This window comes from Pseudophryne corroboree, chromosome 5, assembly GCF_028390025.1.
Source record: "Pseudophryne corroboree isolate aPseCor3 chromosome 5, aPseCor3.hap2, whole genome shotgun sequence".
NCBI lineage: Eukaryota > Metazoa > Chordata > Amphibia > Anura > Myobatrachidae > Pseudophryne > Pseudophryne corroboree.
This window is the reverse complement of record NC_086448.1, coordinates 541,610,391-541,623,637: the sequence shown is the minus strand read 5'-3', so window position 1 is coordinate 541,623,637 and position 13,247 is coordinate 541,610,391. Positions and strand designations below refer to the sequence as shown.

The following is a 13,247-nucleotide window of genomic DNA, read 5'->3' as shown; positions in this document are numbered from 1 at the left end:
TGTGGCTGCAGCAAGATATGGGGTGGGCATCTCCAGATCCCTGTCCTGGAGTATCATATCAATACAACCCACACAGCACCTTCCAGACTGTCCCGGAGCCTGGAGAATAGAGAGACTTGTGAGATGATGTTATCATCTCGCTAGACCAGTAGCTCCGTGGCGGCTGTGTGTTGTGTGTCACTAGGAGGAAGAAAGAAACATTTTGTATATCTCACCTTCCAATCCCCTCTGCTGCTGTCAGTATATATAAAAACAAAATTATATGAAAAAGTTACTCCACTCCCTTTTGGCGGCTCTGCATTAGGATGCATGATTATGTGGGCTACATAAATATATGCAACACCATTATGGGAGTGTGTGCACTATTCAATCCTATGGGTCATGAGTGTGTACGCAGTGCACCCGCAAGCAGTGGGCACACAAATCATGGCAAAAGTGATGCAAATATCCGCTGCCGCAGGTGAGATGAGAAGGTAATGCTGTCATCTGTGTTGAACTAATTGATAAGAAATGTGTTTCAACACAGGTGATGGCAAGCATAAATTAAGAGGGAAGTCCAGGACAGAGCATTTATCCCTCCTGGAATGGGTCTTGTTGGGAGGTATGATATATATCATAATATTAAAACCACCTGCCTAATATTGTGTAGGTCACTCTCTTGCCACAAAAAAACATCTCTGATCCATGATGGCATGGACTCCACAAGACCTCTGAAGGTGTCCTGTGGTATTTGGCACTAAGATATTAGCAACAGTCCTGACTGTGTTGTGAGGTGGTGTCTCCATGGCTCGGACTTGTATTTCCATCACATCCCACAAATGCTCGATCAGATTAATATCTGGGGAGTTTGGAGGCCAAGTCAACACTTCAAACTCTTGGTCATATTCCTTTAACCATTCCTAAACAATCTTTGTAGTGTGAAAGGGCGCGTTAACCTGCTGAAATAGGCCACGCTCATCTGGTAATACCGTTACCATGAATGTACCTGGTCTGTTTAGGTGGTACGTGTCAAAGTAACATTCACATGAATGCCAGGACTCAAGGTTTCTTATCAGAACTATGCCCAGAGCACCACACTGCCAGCTTGTCTTCTTCCCATAGTGCATTCTGGTGTCATCACTTCCGCATGATGTACACTCACCCAGCCGTCCACATGATAAAAAAGAAAACATGATTCATCACATCAGGGCACCTCCTTCTATTGCTCCATGGCCCAGTTCTGATGCTCACGTGCCCACTGTAGGAGCTTGAGGTGGTGGACAGGGGTTAGCACTGGCAGTCTTAACAGCCTGCGGCTACATAACGCCATACGCAGCAAGATGCAATGCACTTTTTCAGAAAATTGTGCTACAGTAGCTCTTCTGTGGAACTGGATCAGATGGGCTAGCCTTCGCCTCCAATGCATGTCAATGAGCGTAGGTTGCTCCTGACCCTGTTGCCGGCTCACTGGTTGCCCTTCCTTGGACCACTTTTGGTAGATACTTACCACCTCAAACTGTGAACAAACCACACAAACTGCTGTTTTAGAGATGCTCAGACCCAGTCGTCTAGCCACCACAATTTGGCCTTTGTCAGTCACTCACATCCTTACATTTGCCCATTTTCCCTGCTTCTAACACATCAGCTTCAAGAACTACCTGTTCTCCTGCTACCTAATATATCCCAACCTGACAGGTGCTATTGTAACAATATAATCAGTGTTATTCAGTTCAGCTGTCAGCGGTTTTAATATTAATGCTAATGGGTATACATCAGCCTTATAGTCCAATATAGCACTCAGTAGCTGCAATAGAGGGTGCACAGGTCCAGAAAGGGATAATGTAAATACGCTCACCTCTTACTCAAGAGTAAAGTGAAAACCCTGCACTCACTTCAGTTTTCAAATGGCTTTGGGAAAATGTATAATAGCATACCTCCCAACTGTCCTGAATATAGTGGGACAGTCGTGCTAATTGGACACTGTCCTGCTGTCCCAGTGTCCCGTGGGAGAGGGGCATATTGGGAGAGCCAGTGATCGCCCGCTGCTCTGCTCTTCAAAGCTGACGGTGATCACTTAATAGATGCTGTGCGCATGCGCACGGAATCTATAAGTGCAGGGTGTGGAGCCGGGGGTTGCCCAGGCCCCCAAAATGACAAAAACTGGGGTTGCGGCGCTAGGCGCTGCCCCCTCAACTTGAGGCCCCACCCCTCCACTAGAGTCCTCGTCCCCTTTCCTGCCACGGTCGCGCTTCTGGCGTGGCTTGTCCCAACCTCCCACAATTAAAAGTTGGGAGGTTATGTTATAACGCCCCCAGCCCGCTCTGCCGCTGTAATACATAAGGGGGAGCAGCCATATCAGTGCACATAACGCGCACTAATACTGCTTCTCTCCCATGACGTCGCATAATACATTTACCCCTTTATTCCAAAAGCATGACAAACAAGCAGACTGGCGCGATCGTATGTGCTCAACAGCCATTTCAACAGAGCCTTCAACATTGCTAAAGAAAGATACACACCAAAAGAGTTTTTTTAAGTATACAACTATTTCTTCAATAAAATGTCCCCAAAATAGTTTTTTATGGATAATTTATGTATATATTTCACTGCCTCAGTATACTGTATTACCATATATGCATATTTGATAATACAATTATACTAAAACCAGGTTTAAATAGCTATTATTTACATAATTTGATAATTAAAAAAAATGACAACTTTGGGAACATCTTTGGGGCATACTTGCCTACCTGACCCTCTCCATGAGGGAGAAAATGCTCTGTTCCTGGACTTTCCTGCGCAAGTATGCTTTGGGGCATATTTGCCTACCTGACCCTCTCCATGAGGGAGAAAATGCTCTGTTCCTGGACTTTCCTGGTAATGTATGATTGCCATCACCTGTGGTGAAACACCTTTCTTATCAATTACCTAGGTCACCACAGGTGATGGCAATCATACATTACCAGGAAAGTCCAGGAACAGAGCATTTTCTCCCTCATGGAGAGGGTCAGGTAGGCAAGTATGCTTTGGGGGCGACAGCTAAAACGCACAGAGTGTACCTGTTGGAAAAGCCCTCTGTGTCGCCTGCAATGCTCGGGTAGCTACTGATAGGTGCTGCTGCCCCCTGGTGGACAATAACCGTAACGGCAGCGAGTGTTCGGCGAGAGCGGTGCCCTGTGACAGGCAGGGGCGCTGCTGTTCCGGTACCGCCTCTCTCCGTGTGACTGTGACGCTGCTGCTGCTGCTGCTGCTGCTGCTGCTGTTGTGATTGAGACAGAGGACATGGTGCTGGCTGCTGGGCTACGTACATCGCGCGGTGCCGCATAGTCCTCGGGGTAACAGCGGGATGTTTGAGACGCTGCGGGAGCGGCTGCTGACTGTGCAGCAGGATCTCACCAGCGGGTAATGTGATGTGTACTGCGCTCACCGCGTATACATACCCTTGGCTAGGGCTAGTGTGTAATCGCGTACTACTGCTGCTGGCTCCGCACACACGGTGCGACCCCGGGTGCAGCTCGGCTCCTACTGTGTGTATTACAGGCATGGGTACTAGGCAGGACATTGATCACTAATGCAGCAGCAGTAATATGCCGCACGGGGTACCCGGTCACTTGGCAGGAGCCGCTCCCCCTCCCAAATTCTCATCACTAGTTTAAGCAACTTTGTTGTTGTGTTCCGAATTCTTAGTTTAATGTTTCGACTTTAATCTCTGTTGTGTATTAGACAGCCACACACTGACACAGTGTTGCTGCATTGGCTTGGGGTCACGTGGTTATACAGTAGGTATGTGTGTATGGGCTGTCACTCGGCTGTATGATGGAGGAATGCAGCTCAGGCGCTGCTTCTGACATAACCATTGTAGACTGACCTCGGTTCCCTGCATGGTTTTCACATGATGAGCCCAGTGTATAATGAACCACAACGGTTTCCCTACCCTATGTCACTCCACAGGCATATACTGTATGTATTGTGCTGGCCTGCACCATTACACCAATTGGGGGGTGACTGCATAGTGCTGATAAGAAGGCCTTTACGTTCCCCATAGTAATATGGTATTCTGATGCTATTCACCTCCATTAAAATGCGCTATGCGTTAATAACGTGAAGTGTCCCTTTCACACGGTATGTTGCTATACATATTTTTGTCACTGACCTACAGTATCTGCACCAAAATCTTCGCAATCTGGCATTTCACAACATCTGAATTTAGTCAAAAATTCAGCACATTTATTCCCATGCTGTGAAAGGCAACTGATAGACACAATCTGATTGGTTTCTATGAGCAACACCACCACTCTTGTTTTTAGATTTTTTTTTTTTTTTGTAAATCTACCCCCACAGTGTCTGCTGTTATTTCTACCCCATTACACCTGGGGTTTTTTTCCCCCTGCACGTGAATTGACCCGGGTCTGAGTACCGGTTCGCAACCCTGCACGTTACCAGGGTTTTTCCCGGGATCAATCTTGGATACCTGTAGTGTGAAAGAAATAACCTGGGTCGCGATGACGTGGGTCCTGCCTCAAAGGATCCGATTGGCAGGCACAGTAGCACTTTGAGATAGCATCATCTTTAAGTGCCCACTATCAGTCGGAAGACTATGGTGACTGGAAGACCAGTGTCTGGTGTGAACCAGTAGCGGATTTACCGCTTTGTGACCAAAGTAGTCGCATAGGGCCTGGGCAACAAAACTGAATCCGTGAAGGTGCGCCGATGTCCGACACTACACAAACTTCAAATAAACTACAGCTCCAAGCAGCCCTTGCAGCCGGGAGCTCCTGGCAGCAAGGGCTATTGGGAGCTGTAGTTTATTTGAAGTTTGTATAGTGCGGTGTGATGTCAGCCTCCTTCCCACCTAGTGTCCAAATGGCGGGCAGTGGCACTATGCACTGAAACAGACTGCAGTAGCAGTTTTTCTCTCCTCAAGGGTCCGTTCCTGTGTGGCCAGCACATGCCACTGGCTTCAAACTCCAGACTACTTCAGCTTGTCAGTTAAACCCAAGCGGCTGCCAGCCTGCTATGTGTACTTGGTAAGGGGCAAACTACAGTGGGCAATATGTGTGTAAGTGGCACAACTACAGTGGGCATTTTGTGTGTAAGGGGCACTACTGTGGGCATTATACCTGTAAGTGGTACAACTGCCGTGGGCATTACGTGTGTAAGGGGCACTACTCCTGTGAGCATTATGTATAAGGGGTACTAATGTCAATAAGGGGCTTTTCATATACTGACTGACTGGGGCGTAGTGTTTGAGGAAGGAGGGGCCTCAAGTCAGTGGCTTGCTTTGGGTCCCTTGAGGTCTAAATCCGCTTCTGGTGTGAACAGTGATGATCTGGGAATAGCCAATGTCCATCTGCCATGTCTGAAAGCGGCTAAGTAGTGAAACCCCAGCTTCAACCTGTGCTCAATGACCCAGGTGTTTGCTGGGTTAAAGCCGGGGTTCATGTGTGAAACGGGTATTAGTAGGTTGTCCTTCCATTTGGTTGCTTGTTTGAACCTTCTTAGCATCTACTTTGGATTTTATTGAATACTTTTATCTGTGAATTGAGAGTAGAAAAATCATTACTCCTGTGTATTTAGAGTTTATTCACGATGAGAGCACTCCGTGTTAGACAGCTAATGTATTTTGTTTTCCACCATTCATTTAGAAAAAATTGAAGAGCTCAGCCAGTAGTGTATTAGGAAAAAATGTCACGTGATTACATGTCCTCCTTATTAAATCTGGAATGTACAATGTGACTTGCCATTGGTGTTTGGCCGGATTAGCCAGCTTTTTCTACTGTGTTTGTAAGGTGACCACACACACGGTTAGATGTCATCTGCCAACTGCATTTTCCAGCATGCCCAATAAATCTTCCTATTGTGTTGATGTGGCCACACTGCAATATAGTGTGAATTGCCTAATACTTGCAGGATTACACTATAAACTAGTTATGTTCTGAAAGGTTCTGGATACATTGTAGTGTATTCTATAACAAATGTAATGGGGTGGTTTTACTTTCATTTTCTCAATTGCATTAGAAATATTAAAGATTATGGTTACTTTGGGCAAATCTTCTTTTTTTTTGTTTCCTTTCATAAATGTGCAACATTATCTTGCCAAACGTACAAAGGCTTGTACTCATGCAAGATTACAGAGATTAGTTGTTCTCTGCTTTGTCACCTCCCCTGACTCCCAGTAATTACATATGAAAGTACAGTGAAGAAATATCCCACTACAGATTACCTCTTTCTCTGCTGCGTCTGCTCTTGTCCTGGCTGCAATGAGCATTATGCAATGTCTACTGTATGTACAGGTTATTTCATTGGTGCATGAAACCCCTGAGGTAATATGTTATTGACATTTCCTGTAGTAGCTCAAGAACCACAGTAAAAAAAATATGACACCAGAATTATGATTCTTGAATGTTGGTATTTACTTAACCCAATCAATTGCAAAAACATTTTGGAGTGCCTCAACACGATTGAATGACTGGAGTTCTGTATGTGTATACATACCAGCTTTAGGTGTGCTGAAGAATAGTATGTCATTTGTGGTGCTTTTGGATTTGACCTTGTCTTCTTCTCTACTGGAAAGACACATTATCTGAGTACTAAGCCATTGGTTCCCAAACTTTTTTGAATTACTGCGCCCTTGAGTATCAACATTTTTTTCACGGCACCTCTAGCCTTAAGTTTCATATTGCAGAATTTAGAAAGAAATATAACATTTAAGTAAATGTTGTTTATATGTCATCCTTAGGGTCAGTTGTATGGAGAGGGACAAGATTTGCTTCTGTTTGTCCACATATTTTATGACTGGCAGCCACCAGCTCTGGTTTTGTCTGTTATATTGACCAGGAATAATTTGAATTGTTCCTGGACCACCAACCCAGGGCACCCCTGCAAGTGTCCCAAGGCACCCCAGGGAGCCACGGCACACAGTTTGAGAACCACTGCACTAAGCAAAGCAAATGTATACATTTTTTTTTTTTTACATTTATTTAAGGGTCTTTTTTTTTTTGTGTTCTTAACATGATTGTTTTAGGTATTTGGATGATAGGTTGACAGTTAACATGTCGACATGGTCAAAAAGTCGATAGTTTCAAATGGTTGGTGAGTTATTTTCTCTTACGTCCTAGAGGATTCTTGGGATCTATTTAGTACCATGGGATATAGACTGGTCCACTAGGACCAGTCTATATCCCATGCCTTGGGCACTTTAAGAATTTGATAGTGTGCTCTGGCTCCTCCCTCTATGCCCCTCCCACCAGACTCAGTTTAGAAAATGTGCCCGGAGGAGCCGGTCACGTCGCATGGAAGCTCCTGAAGAGTTTTCTGCATTTATTTTTTCTGTTTGTTATTTTCAGGCAGGACTGGATGGCACCAGCCTGCCTGCTTCTTGGGACTTAGGGAGGGGGGGGGGGGGGGGGGGAACGGCCCAACCTCTTGAAGGGTTAATTGTCCCATTCCCCGCTGACAGGACACTGAGCTCCTCAGGGAACTATTCGCAAGCCCCACCACGGCAAGCGTACATTCCTGCAGCACATCGCCACCCCTAACAGAGCCAGACGATAGAAGAGTGGTGAGCACTAAGCCGGCGTCCCTGTTAGCGGGTCGCTGGCCATTATGGCGGCATGAGGGTACAGAGACGCACAGCTTCTACGGGGCGGCAGAGTCTCCAGACTTAGTACACAGGGCGAACGCACCGCTTCGGTGCATGCGCAGTTTAGACCTGATCGCCCGGTGTTCGAAAATGCAGCCTAGCGATCAGGTCTGAATTACCCCCATAGTGAGAGCCATTTAAATATGCCTCGTTGTCCATAATATTAAGTACTGCGTAAGCTGAAAATTACCTAACTTTAAAGCCTGTTTTCTCCCTTTTGAGGCAATACGCCTATCCAGAAAAAATACATGTTGTAGTTTAAAGTCTGCTCTTTTTAATGAATGTTCTTTCAGGAGAATTGGTTATGCTTCATTTTTGCTATTGGACTTCAGAGGAACTTAAGGCCCATACACACTAGATGAGAAAGTAAAAGATCTCGCTCAGAAGGGCCAATGTGAGCAAGATAATTTACTTTCTCTAACGTCCTAGTGGATGCTGGGGACTCCGAAAGGACCATGGGGAATAGCGGCTCCGCAGGAGACTGGGCACAAAGTAAAAGCTTTAGGACTAGCTGGTGTGCACTGGCTCCTCCCCCTATGACCCTCCTCCAAGCCTCAGTTAAGATTTTGTGCCCGAACGAGAAGGGTGCAATCTAGGTGGCTCTCCTGAGCTGCTTAGAGTAAAAGTTTAAATAGGTTTTTTATTTTCAGTGAGACCTGCTGGCAACAGGCTCACTGCATCGAGGGACTAAGGGGAGAAGAAGCGAACTCACCTGCGTGCAGAGTGGATTGGGCTTCTTAGGCTACTGGACATTAGCTCCAGAGGGACGATCACAGGCCCAGCCATGGATGGGTCCCGGAGCCGCGCCGCCGGCCCCCTTACAGATGCTGAAGCAAGAAGAGGTCCATAAATCGGCGGCAGAAGACTTTCCTGTCTTCATAAGGTAGCGCACAGCACTGCAGCTGTACGCCATTGCTCTCAGCACACTTCACACTTCGGTCACTGAGGGTGCAGGGCGCTGGGGGGGGGGGCGCCCTGGGAAGCAATGAATTTACCTTATTTGGCAAAAAATACATCACATATAGCTCCTGGGCTATATGGATGTATTTAACCCCTGCCAGTTTTCCAGAAAAAAGCGGGAGAAGAGCCCGCCGTGAAGGGGGCGGGGCCTATCTCCTCAGCACACAGCGCCATTTTTCCCACACAGCTCCGCTGGTAGGAAGGCTCCCAGAATCTCCCCTGCATCCTGCAACTACAGAAACAGGGTAAAAAAGAGAGGGGGGCACTAATTTGGCAAAATAACAGATATAAGCAGCTATAAGGGATAGACACTTATTGTAAGGTTGTCCCTATACATATATAGCGCTCTGGTGTGTGCTGTCAAACTCTCCCTCTGTCTCCCCAAGGGGCTAAGTGGGTCCTGTCCTCTATCAGAGCATTCCCTGTGTGTGTGCTGGGTGTCGGTACGTGTGTGTCGACATGTATGAGGAGGAAAATGATGTGGAGGCGGAGCAATTGCCTATAATGGTGATGTCACCCCCTAGGGAGTCGACACCTGAATGGATGGCCGTAATTAAGGAATTACGTGACAGTGTCGGCACGTTACAGAAAACTGTTGACGACATGAGACAGCCGGCAGCTCAGTTAGTGCCTGTCCAGGCGTCTCAAACACCGTCAGGGGCTATTAAACGCCCGTTACCTCAGTGGGTCGACACGGACCCAGACACAGACACTGACTCCAGTGTCGACGGTGAAGAAACAAACGTATTTTCCAGTAGGGCCACACGTTACATGATCACGGCAATGAAGGAGGTTTTGCACATCTCTGATACTGCAAGTACCACAAAAAGGGGTATTATGTGGGGTGTGAAAAAACTACCCGTAGTTTTTCCTGAATCAGATGAATTGAATGAAGTGTGTGATGAAGCGTGGGTTACCCCCGACAAAAAACTGCTAATTTCTAAAAAATTATTGGCACTATATCCCTTCCCACCAGAGGTTAGGGCTCGTTGGGAAACACCCCCTAGGGTGGATAAGGCGCTCACACGCTTATCAAAACAAGTGGCGTTACCGTCTCCAGAAACGGCCGCCCTTAAGGAGCCAGCAGATAGGAGGCTGGAAAATATCCTTAAAAGTATATACACTCATACTGGTGTTATACTGCGACCAGCAATCGCCTCAGCCTGGATGTGCAGTGCTGGGGTGGCTTGGTCGGATTCCCTGACTGAAAATATTGATACCCTGGACAGGGACAATATATTATTGACTATAGAGCATTTAAAGGATGCATTCCTATATATGCGAGATGCACAGAGAGACATTTGCACTCTGGCATCAAGAGTAAGTGCGATGTCCATTTCTGCCAGAAGAGGATTATGGACGCGACAGTGGTCAGGGGATGCGGATTCCAAACGGCATATGGAAGTATTGTCGTATAAAGGGGAGGAGTTATTTGGGGGCGGTCTATCGGACCTGGTGGCCACGGCAACGGCTGGGAAATCCACCTTTTTACCCCAAGTCACCTCGCAGCAGAAAAAGATACCGTCTTTTCAGGCTCAGTCCTTTCGTCCCCATAAGGGCAAGCGGGAAAAAGGCCACTCATATCTGCCCCGGGGCAGAGGAAGGGGAAAAAGACTGCAACAGACAGCTTCTTCCCACGAACAGAAGCCCTCCCCCGCTTCTGCCAAGTCCTCAGCATGACGCTGGGGCCTTACAAGCGGACTCAGGCACGGTGGGGGCCCGTCTCAAGAATTTCAGCGCGCAGTGGGCTCACTCGCAAGTGGACCCCTGGATCCTGCAGGTAGTATCTCAGGGGTACAAATTGGAATTCGAGACGTCTCCCCCTCGCCGGTTCCTGAAGTCTGCTTTACCAACGTCTACCCCCGACAGGGAGGCGGTATTGGAAGCCATTCACAAGCTGTATTCCCAGCAAGTGATAATCAAGGTACAGGGAAAGGGGTATTACTCCACGCTGTTTGTGGTACCGAAGCCGGACGGCTCGGTGAGACCCATTTTAAATCTGAAAGCCTTGAACACTTACATAAAAAGGTTCAAGTTCAAGATGGAGTCACTCAGAGCAGTGATAGCGAACCTGGAAGAAGGGGACTACATGGTGTCTCTGGACATCAAGGATGCTTACCTCCATGTCCCAATTTGCCCTTCTCACCAAGGGTACCTCAGGTTTGTGGTACAGAACTGTCACTATCAGTTTCAGACGCTGCCGTTTGGATTGTCCACGGCACCCCGGGTCTTTACCAAGGTAATGGCTGAAATGATGATTCTTCTTCGAAGAAAAGGCGTCTTAATTATCCCTTACTTGGACGATCTCCTGATAAGGGCACGGTCCAGAGAACAGTTAGAGGTCGGAGTAGCACTATCTCAAATAGTACTACGACAGCACGGATGGATTCTAAATATTCCAAAATTGCAGCTGATTCCGACGACACGTCTGCTGTTCCTAGGGATGATTCTGGACACAGTACAGAAAAAGGTGTTTCTCCCGGAAGAGAAAGCCAGGGAGTTATCCGACCTAGTCAGGAAACTCCTAAGACCAGGCCAGGTGTCAGTGCATCAGTGCACAAGGGTCCTGGGAAAGATGGTGGCTTCTTACGAAGCGATTCCATTCGGCAGATTCCACGCAAGAACTTTTCAGTTGGATCTGCTAGACAAATGGTCCGGATCGCATCTTCAAATGCATCAGCGGATAACCCTGTCTCCAAGGACAAGGGTGTCTCTCCTGTGGTGGTTACAGAGTGCTCATCTCCTAGAGGGCCGCAGATTCGGCATTCAGGATTGGGTCCTGGTGACCACGGATGCCAGCCTGAGAGGCTGGGGAGCAGTCACACAGGGAAAAAATTTCCAGGGCTTGTGGTCAAGCATGGAAACGTCACTTCACATAAATATCCTGGAACTAAGGGCCATTTACAATGCCCTAAGTCAGGCAAGGCCTCTGCTTCAGGGTCAGCCAGTATTGATCCAGTCGGACAACATCACGGCAGTCGCCCACGTAAACAGACAGGGCGGCACAAGAAGCAGGAGGGCAATGACGGAAGTGGCAAGGATTCTTCGCTGGGCGGAAAATCATGTGATAGCACTGTCAGCAGTGTTCATTCCGGGAGTGGACAACTGGGAAGCAGACTTCCTCAGCAGACACGATCTTCACCCGGGGGAGTGGGGACTTCACCCAGAAGTCTTCCACATGATTGTAAACCGTTGGGAAAAACCAAAGGTGGACATGATGGCGTCTCGCCTCAACAAAAAACTGGACAGATATTGCTCCAGGTCAAGGGACCCTCAGGCAATAGCTGTGGACGCTCTGTATGTGTTCCCTCCTCTTCCTCTCATACCAAAAGTACTGAGAATCATAAGAAGGAGAGGAGTAAAGACTATACTCGTGGCTCCGGATTGGCCAAGAAGGACTTGGTACCCGGAAATTCAAGAGATGCTCACGGAAGACCCGTGGCCTCTACCTCTAAGACAGGACCTGCTCCAGCAGGGGCCATGTCTGTTCCAAGACTTACCGCGGCTGCGTTTGACGGCATGGCGGTTGAACGCCGGATCCTGAAGGAAAAAGGCATTCCGGATGAATTCATCCCTACCCTGATCAAAGCCAGGAAGGATGTAACCGTACAACATTATCACCGTATTTGGCGTAAATATGTTGCGTGGTGCGAGGCCAGGAAGGCCCCTACGGAGGAATTTCAACTGGGTCGATTCCTGCATTTCCTGCAAACAGGACTGTCTATGGGCCTCAAATTAGGGTCCATTAAGGTTCAAATTTCGGCCCTGTCGATATTCTTCCAAAAAGAACTAGCTTATGTTCCTGAAGTTCAGACGTTTGTCAAGGGAGTACTGCATATACAGCCTCCTTTTGTGCCTCCAGTGGCACCTTGGGATCTCAATGTAGTGTTGGGATTCCTAAAATCACATTGGTTTGAACCACTCACCACTGTGGACTTGAAATATCTCACATGGAAAGTGGTAATGCTGTTAGCCCTGGCTTCAGCCAGGCGTGTATCAGAATTGGCGGCTTTATCCTATAAAAGCCCTTACCTAATTTTTCATACGGACAGGGCAGAATTGAGGACTCGTCCTCAATTTCTCCCTAAGGTGGTTTCAGCATTTCACTTAAACCAACCTATTGTGGTGCCTGCGGCTACTAGGGACTTGGAGGATTCCAAGTTGCTGGACGTAGTCAGGGCCCTGAAAATATGTTTCCAGGACGGCTGGAGTCAGAAAATCTGACTCGCTGTTTATCCTGTATGCACCCAACAAGCTGGGTGCTCCTGCTTCTAAGCAGACGATTGCTCGTTGGATTTGTAGTACAATTCAGCTTGCACATTCTGTGGCAGGCCTGCCACAGCCAAAATCTGTAAAAGCCCATTCCACACGGAAAGTGGGCTCATCTTGGGCGGCTGCCCGAGGGGTCTCGGCTTTACAACTTTGCCGAGCAGCTACTTGGTCAGGGGCAAACACGTTTGCTAAATTCTACAAATTTGATACCCTGGCTGAGGAGGACCTGGAGTTCTCTCATTCGGTGCTGCAGAGTCATCCGCACTCTCCCGCCCGTTTGGGAGCTTTGGTATAATCCCCATGGTCCTTTCGGAGTCCCCAGCATCCACTAGGACGTTAGAGAAAATAAGAATTTACTTACCGATAATTCTATTTCTCATAGTCCGTAGTGGAT

At 47.6% G+C, this 13,247-nt stretch overlaps 1 protein-coding gene across 2 annotated transcripts in view; it reads left to right on the top strand.

The window, feature by feature from the left end:
- Positions 1 to 3,165: 3,165 nt before the first annotated feature.
- DTNBP1 (dystrobrevin binding protein 1) overlaps positions 3,166 to 13,247 on the top strand; it is a 309,854-nt gene continuing 299,772 nt past the window's right edge. The window contains exon 1 of one of the 2 annotated variants that reach the window (XM_063923203.1): positions 3,166 to 3,381. In XM_063923203.1, coding sequence (XP_063779273.1) covers positions 3,326 to 3,381 — 56 coding nt within the window. In that variant the 5' untranslated portion in view covers positions 3,166 to 3,325. The remainder of the gene's footprint in view (positions 3,382 to 13,247) is intronic. The other variant, XM_063923204.1, reaches the window with a different exon arrangement.